This window comes from Cupressus sempervirens, chromosome 1, assembly GCF_028749045.1.
Source record: "Cupressus sempervirens isolate cs-2001-9-10 chromosome 1, ASM2874904v1, whole genome shotgun sequence".
NCBI lineage: Eukaryota > Viridiplantae > Streptophyta > Pinopsida > Cupressales > Cupressaceae > Cupressus > Cupressus sempervirens.
In genome coordinates this window covers 797941561-797964196 of record NC_143118.1, presented here as the reverse complement: position 1 = coordinate 797964196, position 22636 = coordinate 797941561, and the positions used below count along the sequence as shown (strand labels likewise).

General features: G+C 32.2%; 1 protein-coding gene and 1 long non-coding RNA gene across 2 annotated transcripts; both read left to right on the top strand.

Annotated features, from left to right (window-relative positions):
* Nucleotides 1-7768: 7768 nt before the first annotated feature.
* Nucleotides 7769-10979, top strand: LAS (GRAS family transcription factor). Its single transcript, XM_089790221.1, has 2 exons — nt 7769-7955; nt 8082-10979. Exon 2 carries the CDS (start codon nt 9100-9102, stop codon nt 10405-10407), a length of 1308 nt encoding a protein of 435 aa, XP_089646347.1. The 5' UTR covers nt 7769-7955; nt 8082-9099; the 3' UTR covers nt 10408-10979.
* A 558-nt stretch (nt 10980-11537) lies between these two features.
* LOC149580289 (uncharacterized) lies at nt 11538-16208 on the top strand. Its single transcript, XR_016353481.1, has 2 exons — nt 11538-11726; nt 15794-16208. It is a non-coding gene; the product is annotated as an uncharacterized LOC149580289 (long non-coding RNA).
* Nucleotides 16209-22636: the final 6428 nt, after the last annotated feature.

Sequence of the window (22636 nt, the reverse complement as noted above, 5' to 3'; positions counted from 1 at the left end):
TGAAAAAGTGAATTGGCTGAGTTTGTAATGATATTAGTTTTTTCTATTTATTTGTTGTTAGAGGCTCTATGTCTAGTCAGTACTATTGGGTCAACCCCCTAGTTTTGGGTACTTTTTAATATATAAAAAAAATCATGAATGATTATAAACCATTAAATTTGTACTTAATTTATGACCTAACATTTAATAATGATGTTTTTTTATTCTCATTTATTGGATTTGTTTCTTCATGTTTGCAATAAGTATCTCTTCTTCCTCACTAGGAATATTGGATTTAAAGCATTTGTTGTTAGCCATTGTATGTCCTAGGTTTATGTGAACAACCACACATAAAAGGTTTGATAGGTTTAGACTAAAACCATACCTAAAATATCATCTCAAAGTAGGTGCAAGTTACAACAAGGGTGATGTTTCCAAGATATGAATAGTCAAAAGAGTGGCTAGAACAATCGAGAGATTGACTATCATGACAATAATGAATAACAACATAGTAGAACAAGTAGAATAATGAAGCAAAGAGACTAGTTTAGATGTGGGTCACAAGTGTTCAACTGAGATAGTTTAGTTTCAGATAGTTGCAAATAGAGTTGTGTAGGGAGTTTTCTTAACATAGACTAGTAAAGATTCAAGAAGATGGTATAGTTATCATTTTCAAGTTGTTTCTCATTAGATATTTAACTCACCATTTCACTAGTTTTGACTTATTTGATGTTTATGTAGATTTTGGACTTTGAATACTCAAGCATGCCAAACACATCAACAATCCTATCAAGGCTTTCAACTAGGATATAAAAAGATCAACTATAGGGTGTCCTCAATATACACAAGGTATGTGAGGCCCAAATTGGTCAATGAAAAAAAATATTGCCACATAGTCAGGAGGAGACGGTAAGCCAAATCTCCACCTTCACTTCCCAAAGGTATAAAGTTCTTTGGGGCTTAGCATAAAGTGACAAGATTATACTTCCAAGAGAGGTTTCTTTTGATTCGCCTCCCAATATTTATACTTCGCTAGAGCATGTGAGTTGAGGTCATCCCAAGGGGTGATGAAATCCCCAAGCAAATCTCCTAAAAAATAAAATAAGTTCACTTATTTCTTATGCACTCAAGATCACCTATAGGTGCGAGAGGAGTGAATATGTAAGTGGCCTTGGTGTTTTAAAGATACTTGTTCTTTCCCAATGAATCTTTAGATTTTGTAATCTACTCTTGAAGATACTCATGTTTAGCATGCAAGGTTCTTTCCAACTTACAATGTAGTTAACATAAGAAATTGATAATTCGTCAACAAAAGTAAATCAAGCGTCATCAACATAAGAAATCGATAATTTGTCAACAAAAGTAAATCGAGTATCATCAACATAAGAAATCAATAGGGAAAAGAGCTAATTCCTTTATGCATTCAAGATTGAATGAGTGTTTTTTTTAAGCATTAAACTTGAGTGTTATAGATTCATTCCAATGAAAGCATGTAAATTTCCTTTAAGCATTAAAGATTGTGTTTTAGCATGCATTCCAATGAAAAGTTTAGATTTTAGTTCATGGCATTCAAGATTGATTTTAGTAACATTGATTCAATGAAAGATTTGTCAGTTTATTAAGATACTCAAGATTGAATTTGATTGTATTAATTTTGAAGGCAATCAAGAGTGTGTTTTGATTTTGAATTTAATTACAACATTCATTCAAAGACAAATGATTAATCAATGAAGTTCATTCCTTCCTAATTTAAATTCCTCCCATGTCTGCTTCTTTTCCACTTTCCACAGACCTGCAATATTTTTTTTTGATTAAAATTCAAAGATTTGCATCATGAGTTAATTTTTATGAAAATACATTAAAATTTTTATTAAAAATATAATTTAGAGAAAAGAAATCCAAATTTTTTATTTTGATCTCCTGATAGCATACCAAACATGCACTAAAATGTTTAGATTAAAATTTTGTGATTTGTATCATAAATTAATTTTCTTATGAAACATCATAAAAAATTATTAAAAAATATATGTTTGATCAAAAAAATATGAAATATTTATTGGAAGCTCTTGAAAGCTTCCCAAATATTCAATAAAATTTCTAGATCAAAATTCTATGATTTGGGTGATAAATGAATTTTTTTAATGAAAAATATTAAAAAAGTATGAAAAATAGAATTTTGATAAGAAAATTATGAAATTTTTACTCAAAGCTCCTGAAACCATTGCAAATCTATAATAAAATGTCTAGATCAAAGTTCCATGATTTGGGTGATAAATGATTTTTTTTAATGAAAAATCATTTTAAAAATTACTAAAAATGAAAATTTGATCAGAAAAAATAAAATTTCTCTAATCTTTGCATATCCATATCAACCTAAAAAAAATATTTCATTTTTTAGTTTGATTATTTGTGTCCAAAATGATATTTTAAATGAAATTTTTTTTTTTTTTTTTTAAATTGGAAAATCAACCCAAAAAATCTAATTTTTTAATTTTGAGTTGCGCATGTATACATAAATTTACAGGAAAAACAATCATTTCCCAATTCAGTGATTTGAGCCCAAAATAAAAATTTTAAATGAAAAAATCATAAAAATAAAAGAATATCAAAATTCAATCCAACAAAATCTAATTTTTAATTTTTATTTCTAAAAACATTAAGATAAACCTAGAAAGCAAATTTCATTAATCATTTCCATGTACATTATTCACATATATTGATGATTGACATGCTACATTGAAAATGTGTTCAAAACTCGCCACTATTGGACTTGGAAATTGCAATCATAAAATTGGCCCTTGAGCACAAAACTATGACTCTAGTTTCTCATTCAAAGATATGGCTTGTCAACAACAATCAATTCAATTAGAGTTAAAGGGTAAGATTATTTTTATTAAAAACTTTGACTAGTGTCGATATTTTAACGCTTACTACTATTGATGGTATAAGCAACCTATCAAAACATCTCTACAAGTCATTGTTATTTCAACACATTCTGTTGTCAAGAATATGACAAACTTGTCGAATCATCTCTTGTAGTTGTCAATAGTTCGACAAATCCTATCATCAATGATGTGCAATACTCATCGAACCATCTCTCATAGTCATTGATATTTTAACGTTTCGAACTAGTTGACTAATGTCGCCATGTGATAATGATGGCAATAATTTTTGATGAATTTTGTTGTCAATACATTGGCATTCGTCTTGTGCGTCAAAATTTTGACTCCAGTTTAGCAATAGTAGTTTTCGATGTTTTCGAGTTGCAATTTCGGTGAACGTGCGTCAAAAAATAAGGCCAGATTTACTAGTGATTCAAATAAGTTTCCATCTAAATCTTCTTCTAACACCCCATAAGTTGGGGGCTAAGGCCCAGAAGTCATAATTCTATTGTCTCTCTAATTTTGTTGGGTGGTCAGGTTATCGTTAGTTTAGTCCTAATGACCACTAGCCTATGTGTGTGGGGGTGATGAGATGTCGGGATCCCCTTGTTTTGTTTGTGTACTATTGTGTTTATGTCTTATTTCTTTTTTATAGAGCTTACTACAAAACTTTCAATTTAGTTTGCAAGTTGTGCAACTTTGCAATTGCTCTACATATGGGTTTCAGGGTCCATTCAAAACCTATTCTCCTGATAAAAAACAAATGACAAGCCACCTTTTGTAGAGAGCTCTTTTTAAGTAATTTGTTATTATCAATTTATAGGTATTTTATAAATTTGAAGGTGTCTAAGCTTTTAGAATAGTCATAATTCATATTAAACGTTGTTTAATTTTTTGTTCTATTATTGGAATGTCTCATCCCAATTTAGACATTAAACAATAGCATTCCAATGGAACAATATTGCCACAACAAACTATAAAACAATGTCAACTAATTTATCTATTATATTTTATTTATACCATAAATAAATTTTTAGAACATATATATGATAAATCAAAACATTATATATAATAAAAAAATATGAAAAACAAAATTGAACCACTCAATGTCATCAACAAATCACGAGCCACAAAAAATAGATCATAATGTTTGCACTTAAATGAAACTTAATCTTTGATTAAAAAAAAAACATTGAACCATTCAAGTTGACTAAAAAATGACGAGCCTCCATTCAAAAATTAATTTATTCATAGTGTCAATTTTAGCATCTTGGTTTTGGTAGTTTGGTTAAATATTTTGTTTTTATTTTATATCAAATGATATTGCTTGCATGACGATGTATGTAAACATTAGTTTAATGAAAAAGCTTTCATACAAAAATTTGTGCACGCTCAGGTACTTTATAAAAAAAAGTGGAATTGGATGGATAATTCCTTTCTTTATCATTTATTGTTTTATTAAATCTCAAGTTTGTTGCACCCAATCACATCATATCTTACCACCGTATCTCTTTCCTCTACATTTTCTTACCAAATTGACTTGATAAGAAGACCTTAAAAAAGTTTTGTCTGTGACTTTTATGAATGTACACATTCATATAAAATAATTGTTTTCAACAAAGCAAAATTCAAGGAGAAGATTGCAATCAAAGAAGGGGCCAATAGGGTTAAATCATTCTTCATTGATTGATAAGATTAATCATTGGATGCTTTAAATACATCCCACAATTCATATCCATACAAAGTTGTAACAAAATATTGGGAGTGAAGAATCTTTGATGGAGTTAATAATCAAATCATAGAGTAAGAGTGTAAAGAAAGGAGAAATGATTAAAATGATAGTTATTGTATGATGATGATGAAAAAGGTGTGGACTAAAATATTATTCAATAACTTTGCATATAATCCATGGTGGTTGTTAGTGATGGATGAGAAAAATTAAAAATTGAATTGGTGTGGTTACTTGACAAGAAAGAATCTTCCGACATTTCTACTAAACCTTATCATTAAATATAAATCTTTAAGGAATAAAATCAGAAAGAAGGGAAGACAAGATCCCGAAAGGAGGAAAGAAGAAAACGTGGGGCCTTTGGTTTTAATAAGAATCATTATTGCCATCCAGAGTAGGAGAAGCATATCATTTTTTTAAGTAGTAGGTATGATAATACTATTGTAAAGTAATGACGTTAGTATTGTGTTGCAAGATTATTTTGTGGGTTTCTAAGATTGAGTTCGTTGGAGGATTGAAGATGCTTTACATGGTCAATGCATCTTCTTTATTTGGATCCTTTTGGTGGAGTGAGTGAGGGAGGGAGTGCCTAAGAGTCTTCTATTTTAGGTTGCAAGTTGTTATCTGTGATGATTGGTGATTAGAGTTTTGAGCATATTGAATTGACTGAATAATGAAAGAATTCTAATGATGGCGTATATAAAATAAAGTGGTCTAAGGAATCAATTTAGATTCGTCTCTTTTGTAAATATTTGCTTCTCAGAGAGTTCAAATTATCTGTTGTTAAGTTGTCTATCAAACTGACTACGAGTATCTAAGGGATCAATTTAGATTCGTCTTTTTGTAAATATTTGCTTCTCATTAAGTTCAAATTATCTGTTGTTAAGTTGTCTATCAAACTGACTATGAATATCTTCTCGTACTTGATATTTTTTGATGCAATGCAACTCAATCTCATCACCCCATTGTTTAAAAAATGCAAGTCACTTCTTGTTAATCTTCTTTGATTATCATCCACCTACATGTTTCACATATCAAATAGTGAGAGCTACTAGTCCTTAATCTTCTTTGGGCACTCCTCGTCTACCTATTTGGCATCCCACATGATCAGATAGGTTAGAGCTAGTCCTTGTTCATTCAAACTATCCATTTATAAGTTGCAATGAATTTGACAATATATCTCTTCACATGTTGCACACTTCTTTAATTGAATGTCATTAACTTTCCACCATCCTCTTGCTCCAAAAGTGCACGTCCAATCTTCTGAGTATCGTCCATCTACTCATTTCACATCTCAAATGGTGAGAACTAGTTAGACCTAGTATAGTTGACCTTTAAGTCATTATCAAACTAACTACAAATATCTTCACAACTCATTCAAATTGTCCACTTTTAAGTCATTAATGAACAAACTACAAATGTCTTCAAACATTACATATTCCTTGATACAATGCCATTACCAACCCTTACTATGAAAAGTCTTGAAGTCATCTCTTTGGGCAATCAACTTTTGGTACCATTCATCTAGTCAAAGCTAGTTCTCACTTAGTCAAATTGTCCATCTTTAAGCTATTATCAAACTTACTATAGATATCTTCACAAGTTGCAACTTCTTGATGCAATACAATTCGATTTCGACCACCCATTTGTTGCAAAAAATACAAGTCCTTTCATTCCAATCTTCTTTGGGGACTATCCATGTACCTCTTTTAGATCAAACTGTACAAATATCTTCATATGCTACACAATTATTGATGCAATGCCATTTAGTGTCCACCACCACCTTGCTACAAAAAGTGAAAATCCTTTCTTCACAATATTCTTTGGGTATTGCCTAGATCTACCTATTTTACATTAAACTATGCACATTTTAGTCATATACACATATATTCACACATTTTGCACTCATTGATGTAGTTGACACCTTCTAGTTTCCTCCACCCCCTTGTTGGAAAATGTGAGAGTCTTTTCTTTCCATTTTTCTTTGTCTATTGTTAGTCTACCTATTTCACATCTAGATGGTGATAGCTAGTTAGAGCTAGTACTCATTAATTCAATTTTGCTTAGTCTACCTATTTCACATCTAGATGGTGATAGCTAGTTAGAGCTAGTACTCATTAATTCAATTTTGCAATCTCCAACAGATTATGAATATCCATTAATTTTGACAACCCTCTTGGGCCAAAACCTAAAGGCCCTTTCTTCACAATCTTCTTTGGATATTGTTCATCTACTTGTGGGTGATTTTTTAATGGAGGGAGAGAACCATTGAGATGTGTAGTTGATGAGAGATAACAAAGTTGAACTAGCTGTCTAGAAATCCATCAAAGTTGTGCATGTCTTTTTTTCGCAATCTTCTTTGAGTACTATTCATCTACCTATTTCACAAGTCCTACTTTGCAATCTTCTTTAGTATTGCCCAATCTACCCGTTTCACATCTAAGATGGGGAGAGCTAGTTGCCAAATGCACAATTAATATATTGGTAGTTAGTGGATGATTGATTTGTTAATGGAGGAAGGAGATAACTGTGGAGATGTGTAATTGATGAGAGACAACGAAGTTGAACTAGCTATGGATATCCATCAAAGTTATTCAAGCCTTTTTGTCACAATCTTCTCTAAGTACTATTCATCTACCTATTTCACAAGTCTTATCTTCACAATCTTCTTTAGTACTATCCAATCTACCCGTTTCACATCTAAGATGGAGAGAGTTAGTTGCCAAATGCACAATTAATATATTGGTAGTTAGTGATTTATTCATTTGTTAATGGAGGAAGGAGATAACTATGGAGATGTGTAGTTGATGAGAGACAACAAAGTTGAACTAACTATGAATATCCATCAAACTTGTTCAAGTCTTTTTGTTGTCGTAAGTAATCTTCTCTGAGAACTATTCATCTACCTATCTCACAAGTCCTATCTTCGCAATCTTCTTTGAATAGTGTCCAAGCTACCCATTTTGCCCCATTCCACATCTAAGATGGGGAGAGTTAGTTGCAAATGCACAATAAATATATTGGTAGTTAGTGGGTTATTGATTTGTTAATGGAGCAAGGGGCATAAGTATGGAGATGTGGAGTTGATGGGAGAAGGTGGCGCCCCCACATGAAGTGCAACGTCCATCTAAATGATTTGGAATTTGTGTTTTATTCTCTTATTTTAATTGCTCTGTGGATTCTTCCTTTGGATGCACGCATGACTGACCTCCACTTTGGTTTTCCCTTTCTCTCCATCACACTCTTTCTCCACCATGTTTTGCTTTTCAGGCAGAGGGCAACAGACACAAGCAAGGCATCAATGGAGGATTACAAAACAGCTTGTCGGTGTAGAAATCCATCAACAAATCGGGCCACGGATTAAGGTATAAAAATCTTGTCAATCGGGTGGCTAAGCACAAGAAATAAAATCAGAATGATTTGTTGTTGCCATTTTTTCTTTTTTTGCGAGTAGATGAGCGAAGAAATCTGATAGCTGGTTGTCAAATCAGAAATAAATTGTGGAAGAAGGAGAGCTGGAGTGTATTGAGATTCACACAAGCAAGGGAGATTCAGACATAACGTTTCGATTTGGACAATTCGGTGGTGGAATTTTGTTTTTGCAGGTGGAGGAACAGGAATTTCAGGGTACAGTTAATATTCCTGTGCAACCAAATCCCCTGACTTGTCGATCAGAATGATTTATATTCTACTTGTTTGGCAAACTGCTGTACAAGATGCTGAGAGAATGGATCGGAAACCACAGCTGGAATTGAAGGGAGAAGCGAGAACGGGCAAGGGGCTATAGGCTAGGGCATATGTATTATGTTTATTTCGGTATATGTACATTGTGTATGTACATATTTACATGGCGTGTGGCTCACGGTCAGAGGATATACTAAATGAATATGTATGAATGCCATGGAATGGGCGTGTAGTACAGATGGGCCAGGGGTTGCGTTTGTGCTGCAACTTAGCGCTGACAGGAAGTCATCCCGAAAAGATTGGTGCCACAAATTGTGCTGAACAAATGCGACAAGGGTTACAGTGTTCTTAGGGCGAAATTGATGGTGTCTTTGCACAGATTTTTTGTGGTAACTAGCGGTACGCATACTATTTCTGCCCGGATTTTCTTTCAAAGCCTGGATAAGCATGGGGTGATTGCGTGAGGTGAAGGAATATTTCTGGGGATCGACAGCACGGCCGTCCTTGCGATAATAAAAAAGGCGGGGAGTAGAAGAAGAAGATGAAGAAACAACAAAGCCGGATCAGGATCTTCTTCTGAGAAAGTGCAGTGTTTGATGTTATTATTATCAATTTTTATTTTATTTCTGATCGCTGATTGCTTCTTGGGGTTTGCAAGCAGTAGTACTGGAGATTGGCAGGGCAGGCAGGCAGAGGCGGGCAGGGCTGTTGATCTCAGATCATGTTGTCCTCAGTTGTCAAAGCGTATAGCGTTATTATTATAACTAAGGGCTCCAGCAGTCTGGTGGCTCCATTGCGGAGACTCGAACTCGAGCACAGGTGCAAATGCAAAGCCAGCAGAGGACGCAGCAAAATCAAGAAGATCAGGAGGAAATTGAGAAGAAGAGCGGTGGTTACAGCTTCTTCAACCTGCTCTGCTGCTCGACCGCATCTTTCAATGAAATGCTGGCTTCTTCTGATTCTCACGAGGAAGAAGAGGATCAAGAGCAGCCTTCTGGAAATGTCTTTGAAAGCGGATCAAGAACAGAGCCTGGACCTTTGCCGCCGCCGCCGCCATTGGCGTCGATTTCCGAGCTTTTGATGGAAGCCTGTGAAGCCGTCGCGCAAGGCGACCGGAACCGCGCAGGGCGACTTGTGGAGCTTCTTTCCGCGCGCTCGTGCAACCGCGGCGACGCTACAGAGCGCCTGGCGTGCGAGTTCGTCCGCGCGCTCTGTTCAAGAATTCAAATCCCTTCCATTTTCGGTGAATCTGCCGAATCGGCCGCGGATTTGGAGACGGCGTACCTTGCCCTAAATCAGGTCACGCCTTTCGTCCGTTTCGCTCACCTGACGGCGAATCAGGCCATCCTGGAAGCCATTAATGACCACGAAGGTTCGATTCATATTGTTGACCTAAATATTATGCAGGGAGTCCAGTGGCCGCCGTTTATGCAGGCTTTAGCGGAGCGGCCCCGCGGGCCGCCAAGCCTGATGAAGATCACCGCCGCGGGGTCCGAATTGCAGAGCTTGAACAGGACCGGACGGCGCCTGCACCGATTTGCACAAACCCTAGGTCTCCCTTTCGAGTTCGTCTCGCTTCCATTTACGGAACAATTTACCGGCAACGTAATTTCTGCCCCCGGCGAAGCCCTAGCCGTGAATTGTGCCTTCTATTTACACAGATTGTTAGACGACAATGTGCATCACCGATTGAGGTCCTTGCTGCTTCAAATCAAGGGCTTGGAACCGAAAGTTGTGACTGTTGCAGAGAAGGAAATGGACGGCAACCAGGCGGATTTTGTGCACCGTTTCCCCGCAATGTTTGGTCATTATTCTTCCATTTTCGAGTCTCTTGAGGCGACTTTGCCTCCTAACAGTAGAGAGCGGCTCAGTGTAGAGGAAATCTGGCTGGGAAGGGAGATCGTTAATACTGTTTGTAATGATACTAGGCACCAGAGATTTGAGCGGTGGGCTGAGGTCATGAATGATTGTGGCTTTAACAGTATTCCTCTCAGTGAATTTGCTGTCTCACAGGCCAGGCTTCTTCTCAGACTCCATTACCCTTCTGAAGGATATTATTTGGAAGCTCTCAACAATTGCTTCTTTCTAGGATGGCAGAATGCTCCTCTTTTCTCAGTCTCATCTTGGCATTGATTTGATTTGATTGACCAGCATCCTTTTCCAGATCCAGTGCTCTCTCTGGTTTCTTGTCATTACATTTCAATTACCTAATGCTACCATCTTCAACAATTTCAAAGATTACCTACAACTCTGGCTCTCATTAGTTAGTTGGATGCAGGCTGCTGAATTCAACCTTCACATCACATCACTATATCCATCCTAGTAATCCTCATGTATTTAAGGCCATTAGATGAACTAACCAATAATATTGATAATAAGATTGAAGTCATATATATATTTTATGAAATCTAGCTGTGTTATTGAATTTAGAGAGCTATAAGTTCTTGTTGAATGTGAATCCTTGCCTAAACACCAGAAAATGGTGTTTTGCAGAGATACTCAAGAAAGAAAGCAACTGACTCAGCGCAAATGTTGCATGTATGCTGTCTTTCACAGCATTCATGCAAGTTTTGGAATCCTCTCATTGAACACTTGTTATAAGATTATTTTTTTCCTAAGCAACGAATATGTATATCATTTTCAGACCAAGATAGCTTTTTTGCAGACTGGTTGGTTTCAATTCATAATTTGATTTGATTTGCGTACTCCAAGGCTTGCTGGGTTTTGTTATTATTCAATGCAAGAGATGCCTTAATAGATTCTTTCATTTGTTATTCATGTTTTGTTTTTTCATATGATGTCTTTATTTCTGTTATTTTTCATGTATTCAATGCAAGAGAATGTCTTGATGTGATCTTTTAGCAGAGAGCGTCTGTGATATATCTGGTGTTCATCTTTTCAAACCCAACAGTAGGAAAGATTAACGAATTAGTTCAAAGTTCACCGTGTTTTTTTATTACATTTGTTATCTTTCTTGCATTCAATACAAGAGAATCTGTTAAATTCTTTCATGCTTGCTATTGCATTTGTTATCTTCAATACAAGAGAATCTCTTAGATTCTTTCATGCTTTGTTATTGCATTTGTTATCTTCAATGCAAGAGAATCTCTTAGATTCTTTCATGCTTTATTATTGCATTAGTTATCTTTCTTGTATTTAATGCAAGAGAATCTCTTAGAGTCATTCATGCTTTGTTATTGCATTTGTTATCTTTCTTTCTTTATTGGTGTGTTTATTTTTTTCAGACCCAACTGTAGAAAGATTACTGAATTACTCAGAGGGTATTTTAACATTGCTTCCAAAAACATGAAACATGGTACATAATTATATTAATGTTTCAGTTTGTCTGAACTTTTGTTGTTGTTTTTCATGTAACAGAATGTTTCAGGAGGATATATGAGTTTCTGTTGTCTTGCAGTAACGTGGAATAGATCCTGTCAGCACTTACACAGGTATTAAATTCGTTGGCAATCTTATTTTGAGTTTCGTATTTAATGTCTCATAGATTGATATATGCAAGTTGACCTGTAATATGGGTCACTCAATCTCCATTATCTTCCTCGTCCTTTCTCTTTATGTATTATTTTATGCTGCTTCTTATTCCTTTTTCCTTATTTATTGTATTTCTTCCAGTTTTGTGGCAATGAGAGGTGTTAGTGCATTGTGATGTATGCACATTGTAACTATTTTGTTATTCGAGATGATCTTTCTTCCTTCAGAAAAGGTCAAATCCATGTACTCAAAAGATTTATTATATATAATATAGGTGGTATGGGGAATATTGATGCATAAGTGCCAACTTTTTTTTTTTTTTTGGCTTTGTCAATTTTTTTGAACTTTTGTTTTTATTTCTTGCAGCATAGTTTAAACCATTCTTTAATGCAATTCGCTTTTGCACTTTCATTTATTTACGTCCATTACAACCTGAAACGTAAATCATGTATCCTGACCAGGTCAATTCTTCCCCCAGGTTGTTTTTCTTCTTCTTCTTTTTGGCCATTGTGTTGCGAGCTTTTGCAGTTACAGTTGTTTGTATGCTTCACTCTTCTTTCTTCGTAGAATCACGACGTGTAGCGTGATTGAGTGGACTATTACATTCAACTAATGACACGTAAATTGATGAATAAGTTAAGTTCTCCTCGGGGAAACCATATGACGAATGAGTTAAGTCCTCAGGGAAACCATATGATGAATGACAGTTTCTCCAACTGAAGGATCTTATGGAGATTCATTTTGAAGTAGGTGAGGGAGAAAGAAAAATAGACCAGGTTTCTGTTTTGATTTTGATTTTTCGATTGGTATTTGAATAGCTTTCAAATTATTGGAATACCGTTGAAATTCAATCTGACCTTTTTCAAGGTTGGTTTGATTGTGTCGTATTGTCATTTTCCTATTGGGAATAGGATTGGAAGTGGGGTCTAATCGATTGTTTGAAGAATATGAGTTTTATGTAGGTAAAGAATAATAATAATGATATATTGGTATACATATTTTGGATATTTGATAGGGTTATGAAAGAAAAGATGCATGGGAATTATTTATCAATTAGAAGACAAAGAAGAATGACATATAGAGCTTAAATTTGGAGAAAATGTTGTCAATATCATAATCAAAAGGGAGAGGTAGGTCAAAGATTGATATTTTTGTTGTAAATTTGGAGAACAAAATGGTTGAGTAGTAAACATATACAACATAATTTAATAACAAAGAAAAATTTGGATATGGGAGAAACAAAAGCAACCATCAACTTGAAGATGAGAAGAATGGTAGATAAAACTTGACCTTGAAGCAAATACCATCAATACCATAATCATATAAAAAGGTTGATCAAAGAAGCTTTTAGATAACAAAATTAGAAAAACATTTAATGTCTATAAGTAGTATAAGAATGTAACAAAATCTAACAATTGAAAACTATATAATTGTCCATTCACTTGTCATGGAAACCTAAATCAGTTAAGTAGGGAGAGACATCTTCTCCAACTCAAAAACTTTGACAAGGTGCAAAAGAGAAAATATCTCAAATTTTTCTTATAGAATTAAAAGTCTTCTTATCATTTACGTTAGAAACAGTCCAATACAAGATACAATGTTTATATAAGACAATATAAAACCTTTTGATTCTAGTAAAAATTTAAGATGGATTAAGTATTTTCTAGTACTGATGATTTTAAATGACTTCTAGGAATAGAGGAATGACCATCCTTTTGGTATGGGTCAAGAAAAGTCTCTCTCTTTATATATCCATGTATACACAATTACAAATTTGATTCATACTTTATTATTTAATTTTTTTACTAATAAAAATTTAAGTCAATATAAGAATAGAGAAGGTAGGTTCGCCTATTTTGTTAAAGAGTAAAAAAATTAAATGTAGACTACATAATTTTATAACTTTCTAGAAATAAAAATTTATATATTTTCCTTGATATGATTAAAAATAAATAACTAAAACGAAAAAATGCTATATATAATAAAATATCAACTTTTTATGTGAATGTTGAATATTAATCAAACATCAATATTTACTTCTTATTTAATTTTTATCTGTACATTTTTATTAATTTAATAATATGTTTTTATTTAATTTTCTTGTCATAATTTGATAATTATCTTTTAATTCCAAATTACATATTATTAGCTTCAATTTTTTCATTCTAAATCAATAGAAATGATTAAAACATTAATACACAATAATAATAACTACAAACATAAACTCCGGAAAACAATAGTTGCTTTAAACTATTAAAAGGAATATAGTGAATAAAAAAAAATGTTAAATGCTAATAATTCAAAAATTAGATTAGTTTATTTACTATATTAAAAATTAAAAACATTTTAATCTGTAATCTTTAATAAGCTATATTCACATGATTACCTACCAATTTCACCGACGATGAATATAACCCAGGTGTTCACGATAAACGAAACTAGGAATAATAGTATATATTCGCAGTTTATAGTAGAGACTGCTAGCAGGTTGGCAAAAACCTAAAGTACAGATAGTGATGCAGTTGCTTGTAATATATAAAACATATTGAGAGCCACTGTTTTTGCAGTGGACTTATAATACTTTCTTCGGGTTAATCTATTTCAGATTTAGTATTTTGTTTTGTGTTTATAGGCGACCATTAAGGCTATTAGGATGAGATTTCTATCGTCCAGTAATTTAAAGGTTACAGTTTAGAAGAGATTAGATTTAGTGATGGAGGCTACTCTGACTAACATGAGCCTTGTATCATTCAGTTTATATGTTATGCATATTGACTGTGAGTATATACAAATTAGAAAAAATTCAATCTATTAATTCTCACCTTCTATTTGAATTTATAATCTCTCTATACACACATCCTTCATCCTTTTTATATAATAATGATTATATACGTATAATCTCTTTATAATCTCCTTTTACATATTTTTTCCACAATTATACATAATATTAGACTTAGACTGATACTGATAACAATATAATAATAATAATAATAATCAAACCCAACGGATTTATATTAGTAACTTTGATATCATATCAACTTTACAGAGCAACAATTATATTCTCATATTAATATTATACATAGTATATTTATGTTGTTGACAATAATTGTATGCCAGATGGGATTCCATGTATTTATTCACCATATTTCAGATCTGAAAAGGAACGATACACCCAGTTATCTGAATTACTTACTATTTTAAGTGTAAAGTACAGACGTGATGTATAATAGCTTGAATTGTTTTTTAATGAAAATGAAATCGAAATTTCATCATAATATGAACCGTAGAGCCTCAAACTCATATATTCTGTAGAACTTCAATTAATGAATTTGGCATAATTCTGTCTTCTATGCAACTGTACTCTTACAAGTAATTTGCATGGTTAGGAGTATTAAAACCATTGAATCCACTTTTTGAATCATGCTCATATAACTAGCAAAAGCTATCAGCCAGCCTAGTAATAGACTGCATTTAAATCTATTATACTTTTATATAACGATAATCGTACAAATGCACTTCTTATTCAAAATATGGAAATACGGTATGCTTTGTTTAATGCTGCCTGGGTCACCTTTCAGAACATTTTCGTAGGCCGTAGAATGATTTTCTTATTATACGGTAGAAAATCTAATAATACGGGGATAACGAGTTTAGATTTCGCGTTAATAAAATGTTTCAGTACAAAGCATTTTACAGTAGAAATGCCAATATGATGTTATAATCTGTAGATTTCATTTTAATAGAATGCTTCAGTAAAATGCAGATTACATTAGAAATACCAACATGGTTTTATAATCTGTAGATTTCACGTTGATAAAATGTTTTTGAGTACAAAACATTTTACATTAGAAATACCGAAATGATTTTATAATGATCTGTAGATTTCGCGTTAATAGAATGCTTCATTAAATGCAGTTTACATTAGAAATACCAACATGGTTTTATATCTGCAGATTTCAATTTAATACAGTGTTTCAGTACAAAGCAGTTCACGGTCGAAATACCAATATGATTATATAATCTGCAGATTTCATGTGAATCGATAATTCGATAGAATGCAATTGATAAAAATGTCTGGCATTTTGGGAGCAATCGCTATTAGAAAAACAATATTGATACAGAATTTGCAGGCAACGCATTTACAAGGATGTTGCTTATTGTACTAAATTCTTGACTTGACTCCATCTTTCTTATAATTTTTATTCAATGCTGGTCAAGTATACGTACGTTTATCAATGAGAAACCAGTTTTTGGTCGGTCAAAAATTAAGAATCATTGCGAAAGGGTGAAGGCAGACATAAATTTGTCTGAGTTTTGAATATAATCACCAAATTATACGTACGTGCATGTTTTAGCAATAAATTTCCTCGATTTGTACGTTTGTGCAAATAAACAAACACAACAAAAAGCGTTCTCAATGGAGACAAATTTGTTTCTATTTATTAATTAGAGTAGAAATTAGAGAGTAGTTATGTTTTGAATTTTAATTTAGTTAATACATTATCTTGTCACACACCTTTCGATCTTTTGATGTCTTTATACACATTTCCTTGTCAATGAAGGCATACAAAATAGTCTATAGCCCATAAGTAAAGTTCAAAAGTGGATTGGTTGTGAAGGTTAATTTGGTTAATATGGATTTTTTTTTTATTAATCTAATTGGAATTAAGATTTAGAAGTGTAATTAAGATTTGAAAGAATGACTTATTATATAACTTGCTAAAACTCTGTAGAGTGTGGAATACTTCTACAATGATTTTTGGGAGTTTCAATCATTATTTAAATTTAAAAAAAATTAATTAGTAAACAAAAAAATTATTTGTTGTTAGTAGAATATCATAGTTATATTTAAAATATAACTTATAGATAATCTTATTGGAGCAAATCCCTATTACTAACAATAGATCTTTGTTATGTCTAAGTTTTTTATCTAATAAAAATTGACCAATACATTTTATAATATAAAATAGGATGGTGCTACCACAATAATTGTACAGATAATTTTTTTCTATATCATTAGTATCAATACTTAATCTAAAAGTTCTTAGTTTTACCAAAGAAAATTGCTAAAAAAATAGTCTATTGTGGAAATTTTGTAGATTATATTTTTCGTCTTATAGTGCATTTTGTATGGAGATTAGCTAACTCCCCAAATGTGTCTTAGTAAAGCTAATTATAGGAACATGAACAATTTTATTTCATTTATCATTTGTACTAATACTTAATGTGAATTTTTTTTATTTCATTTATCATTTGTACTAATACTTAATGTGAAAAATTCTTAGTTATTGAACAAAAAAATTAATTATGGTTAGGGGAAAGAACCTTGTACTTGAATAAAGTTGTTAGTACAATGACCTACCTAAATGGACCAAATACCCATAAATTACTTTTGTTTGGAATATAAATGGACCACAAACTTATTGACAATCTTTCCCATTTTATGGAATAATAAAAGGCATTTATTGTGTTCATGTTTTATATATGTGATAAGACAAATTATTAATATGAAATACTCGAGATTTTGTGATATTGCTATTAGAATTTAACTTTGTGATTCTTGAGTCAAACTCATTGACCCATGTTTCATGGGTAGTGATTCAACATGAATCCATCTCTATTATCTTTATTGTTTCATAATAAAAACAATATATATATATTAGGTGGCCCCACCCCCCACACCCCCCACCCCCCTTTCTCCTCGTTATTTCTTGTCCCATCAGTGGTTGTTCTATTGTTGCACAACACTGCTACAGAACACTGCCGCTAGGCTGACGGGCCTTTAAAAAATGTTAGAAGTTTATTGTTATTTATTTTATTTTATTTTTAATAAATTTTATTTATTAAAAGTTATAAATTAATAAATATTTTTATATATAGTTTTTTAATATATTTAAAATTTATTACATTTTAAATAAGTTAATAAATGTTTTATTATATTTGTTGTTAATTTATGTAATTAATATAATTATTTAATTATATTATTATTAATAGATTAGTAGTTATTTTATTAATAATTTAAAATAAGTTATTAATAGGTAATTATAATCATTAATGATTTAATGATTTTTGGTTGGAGTTTAATAATTTTTAATTAATTTATTATTAAAATGTATTTATACAACATACTTTGAATTGTGATTTTAGAAGATTGGTAACTTTGGGTTGTGCTTGATGTTTCAGTTTGGTCATAAGATCATTTTTATCATTAGGGTAATTGTATGATTTGAAAACTTTAGTAATTATTATACCTTCAAAAGATAGGAACTGAACTCTGATGGTAATTGAGAATTTTAGTGAATCTATGATTTAAAATGAAATGAAAACATAAACCATTTATTGTAATCGAAAACCTTAGTCATTATAATAATTTGAAATAGAAAATGAAAATTGAAACCCTAGTTGTGAACATTGAATCTTGTATTTGTTTTGGTAATGAATTGAACTAGGAAACTATGTTTAAACTATTGACAATTGACTAATAGTGATATGTAATTGTTGTCATTAATGACAACACATGATGTACATGTTCACACGAAACCTTGGAAATATACTTAGTATTTGGTAATCAGAAAATTGTCTAAGTATAGAATTTTGTTTACAACAATGTATTGTTTTGTGTATAACATGTTATAGATGTCATATTATGACTAGCAAAGTTACATGGAGATAGTATACATGTTGGTGATGATGTGTATAACCTCAAAAGTTTGTACAAACTGTACATAATAGAGCTAATCGTGTTTTAATGAAGCAGGACAATGGAATTGAAGGAAAGAATTGTTTTGTTTACAAAACAATTACTTGTCCAATTAGGGCCAACATCCTAGATGTTTACTCTAACTTGGAAAAGTGAATTGTGGTCTTCGCTAACCTAGTAATAATTTTTGTAAAGGCATAATATTTATGCAAAGGACATTTTCTGATAAGATTGTGAAGCTGGCAAGTGTTTTACAAGTGCTATCTTGTAAGATTGTGAAGTGAGCAAACTTTTGTGAATGCGATATCTATGAAGTTTTATATGAGTTATTTGGTGATCTGAGATCGATCTAAAGAATAGAGATCAGTCAAGGAAGGAGATACAATACTTATATCCAATCTGATTACTTGTTTGAGTAGTGAGCTCTTCTTGTGATTAGAGGTGCATGTTTGGGTAGTGGGCTCATCTTGCATCTACTACACCACAATTCCTAATAAGGTTGGAATCTCCTATCAGGGATTCAAAGTCTCCTAAAACTGAATTTTCTCATTGACTCTTAATAGGGTCCATCCTCTAACAAGGAATTTATATATTAGTATATTATCTAGTGGGTATCATCCCCACCAGGGTTTTCTCTTGGCTAGGATTTCCCTAGTTAACAAAATATGGTGTTATGAGTTATCTTTGTGCATTGTTACTATTGCTATTCAACATTACTTTATTGCTTTGTTATGCATGGTTTAAAGTAAGTAATATTATCCAGTTGCTGACTAAAGTTTTTAGATTACTGATTCACCCCTCCCCCCTTCTTAGTAATCCATATTTCTAACATAAACGACTTTATATGATTTGTTGAATCATTTGGAATTCCAGTGAACTCAAAAACCTTAGTAAATCTGGTAACTAGAGAAATGGAAATTGAAACCCTGATTGAAATTGAAAACATTATCAACTATAATACTTATAAACATAAATGAAAACTTGAAAACCTTTAATAAAAATTAAACCGTTGTGTTTTCTAAACCTAATATTTTGTGAAAATTACTTTTGTATGTACTCTTTTTATGATGTGTTATTTTATTGTTGGGTGTTGGGTTGACTTAGCTTTGACCAGTCAGGATGCTTACCAGAGGCTTGGGGGTTTTGTTTTGTGATGTCTTAATGATGTTTTGATCATGATCTTTTATACTCAACCATGGTAATGTATCTTGTGTGCTCTATGAGGTGTTTTGATCTATTGATTGTTATTGCTTTCTAGTATTCTTGCGTGAATCTAAGGCAAATGGTGTGACCTATCTGATATAACCTGAGTCTTTGATCAATTGTATTTGGATTGTTTTCTAGTCGCTTGCATAGGAATGAGGTGTTTGTATGATTTTTTCTTGGTGATGTCATGTTATGACATGGATTAGTTTATGTGTATTTGACTAGTGATTTTGGTACTTGTCAGTTGCTTTTTTAAGAACTAATGTGTGCTTTATGGTCATATGAGACCTTTTGATTTTATTGAGCTTAGGGTAGGTTATTTGTATGTCATGTTGGGAAGTGACTTAGAATGGATGCCGAGGCCCTAAAGAGGCTAACAAGAACCCATTGTAGGTTATGTTAATAAGTGATAACTTTTAATTAAATGGGTTTAAAATAAATTAACAAGATATTGGTACTATAGAAAGTCACTAGGGGGCCGAAGGATTAAAAGACTAGTTGGGTAACCTTAGAGATGATTCGTTAGTATGCCTTGTCAATACGAAAGGATACCAGTGCCACATTGAGTCACTAGGGGGTCAAAGAATTAAAAGACTAGTCAGGTAACCTTAGAGTTGGCTCATGCGATGACACTTGCTCACATGCATAGTAGATTCCCTGCATTATTGTTGCCTATGAGTTTAGATGTATTCTATGTCTTGGTACCTTTAAGTTAGATTTCTTTTAGGTTTTTCTTGACTTAGATGTTGGATTTGATTATTGAGTTTGTTATCCTATTTGGGACTTCAAACTATCTCCTCAGCATGGTGGGAGTGGACCTTTTTGGGTTCCACAAGGTTGGGTGGTAATGCTTTTTCTTATACCATTGAGATTTGACCGTCGAATGTTGTTGCTAGATGTGTTTGTGTAGATGTTCTTTTCTATTTCATCTTGTATTTCTAGGATGGATGGTTATGATCTAAGTGTATTTTATTTGATTTCATAGATCTTACAAGATGATATAATCTATTTCATGATTATATTATTCAACCTTTCATACCCTGTGACTTGTACAATGGATGATTGTGCATTCTGTTTATTGCCAAGTGGCATCCTGTAATTGTATATTATTTAAATGAAATTTGTACTTGTAGTTATTCTTTAATGTGGTTGTGTTATATATTGGTTTTAGTATTAATTAAACTTAAATGTGATTCAACATCATGGGACCCTTAAGAGTTGTAACTTGATTATGTGTTGTTGATGTATGAGTGTATGTTAATTACTTCTGCTATTCTATAACTATTGTTGTATCTTTATCTTTAAAAAAAATGTTTGACAAATTATTAGTAGGAAAACTTTAGGTTAACTTCTTTTTTTGGGGTCCCTGGCGGGGCATTACATGGAATGTTTTAATATTGCATATATTAAATTAAATAATTATCATTAATCAATTTGGTCTTCTTTCTTGTAGCTTTTAAGGTGTAATTTTATATGACACCTAGTTTTTTTAGTTTTTTAAAATTGTTGATTCATTGTTATTTAAAATATTTTGAAGAATAATAGTCAATTTTTTATCATTACTTCTAGCTGTTCAAAAGTCAGTGTAAATAGAGACAAATGCGTCTCTTTTATAGTTGACCTTGTATTTTCCTCTACCTATAGTCCATAAAGATGTATTCAAGAATACTGGAAGCACAATATTGGATTTTATGAACATTGGTTTGACTCAAGTAAAAAAGAATAATTTTATTATAATTCACAACCATTCTAAATGATGTGAATCATTTAAGTGGCAATATGAATAATAAAATGCCAGGACCAACATGGAAACACTCACAACTAGGGGGGATCAATTGTGTGATTAAACTTGATAGTTTAATTAAACAATTCACCATATTAAGAACTTACAACTAAAAAGTAAACATTAATTCATAGAAGATCACAACACCATAACACATAAAACCATTTTATTTACATGGAAACCATATTAGGGGTAAAACCATGATGAGGATCAAACTCACTAAATAATGTATGACCACAAATATGTTGTTAAAGGTAGAAGTGGAATGTACATGCATTCACATGCCACCTAGATATCATTTCTTAAGGATACAAAAGAGGAATAATCTTGAGAAAAAAAACCTTGAAATTACAATAAGGGAAATAACCCTAATATGGACCACAATCCACTATGCACAACAATGAGCTATAGACAACAATCCACTAAATTAAAAAGTGATTAATAACATCTTTGATATACCAATACAACTCCAATTAAATACACCAACTCGCTGTCTCAATAATAAATTCCACTCATGCCCATTCTCTTGATTTTGACACAAAATTCTCATGCACTTTCCTTCTGTCACATCACACACATTCATCCCTTTCATTTGCAAGAATGATTTCATCTTTATATACATTACATCAAAATAAATATGATTGACCTTAAATATGACATCAACTACAAAGATGAATTACAATTATTAATGTAATCCAAGCCATGTCAATGAGAATATCTAAATACTGGGTTTGATGTTTTTTCTATCCCAAAATGACCACCCATGCCACCACAATTCTTTTCCTTTATGATGTTTTTTCTCATAGAACACCTAGATATGCATAGTTGAGCCCCTTTGAACAAGAGACCATTTAGGATTAGAAAATCAAAAAAATCAATATGATATTTGCTTATCATCTTGTTGCATACCTCAAAGATTTCCCCAAAATCTAGATCATCTACATATAAATGCTTTAGTGAGTCAATCCCCACACTCTAAAGTTGTACTTCTTCAACCAAACAAGCCTTTCTTCTAAGGGAATCAACCACTTTGTTCATTACCCCCGTTTTGTGTTTAATATTAAATGTATATGCCTACAATTGTTCTGTCGATTTGATGTGCTTGACTCCAAGTTTTTCCTAAGTATTTAGGAAGCTCAATGCATGGTTATCAATATAAACAAAAAACTCTTTTGGGAGTA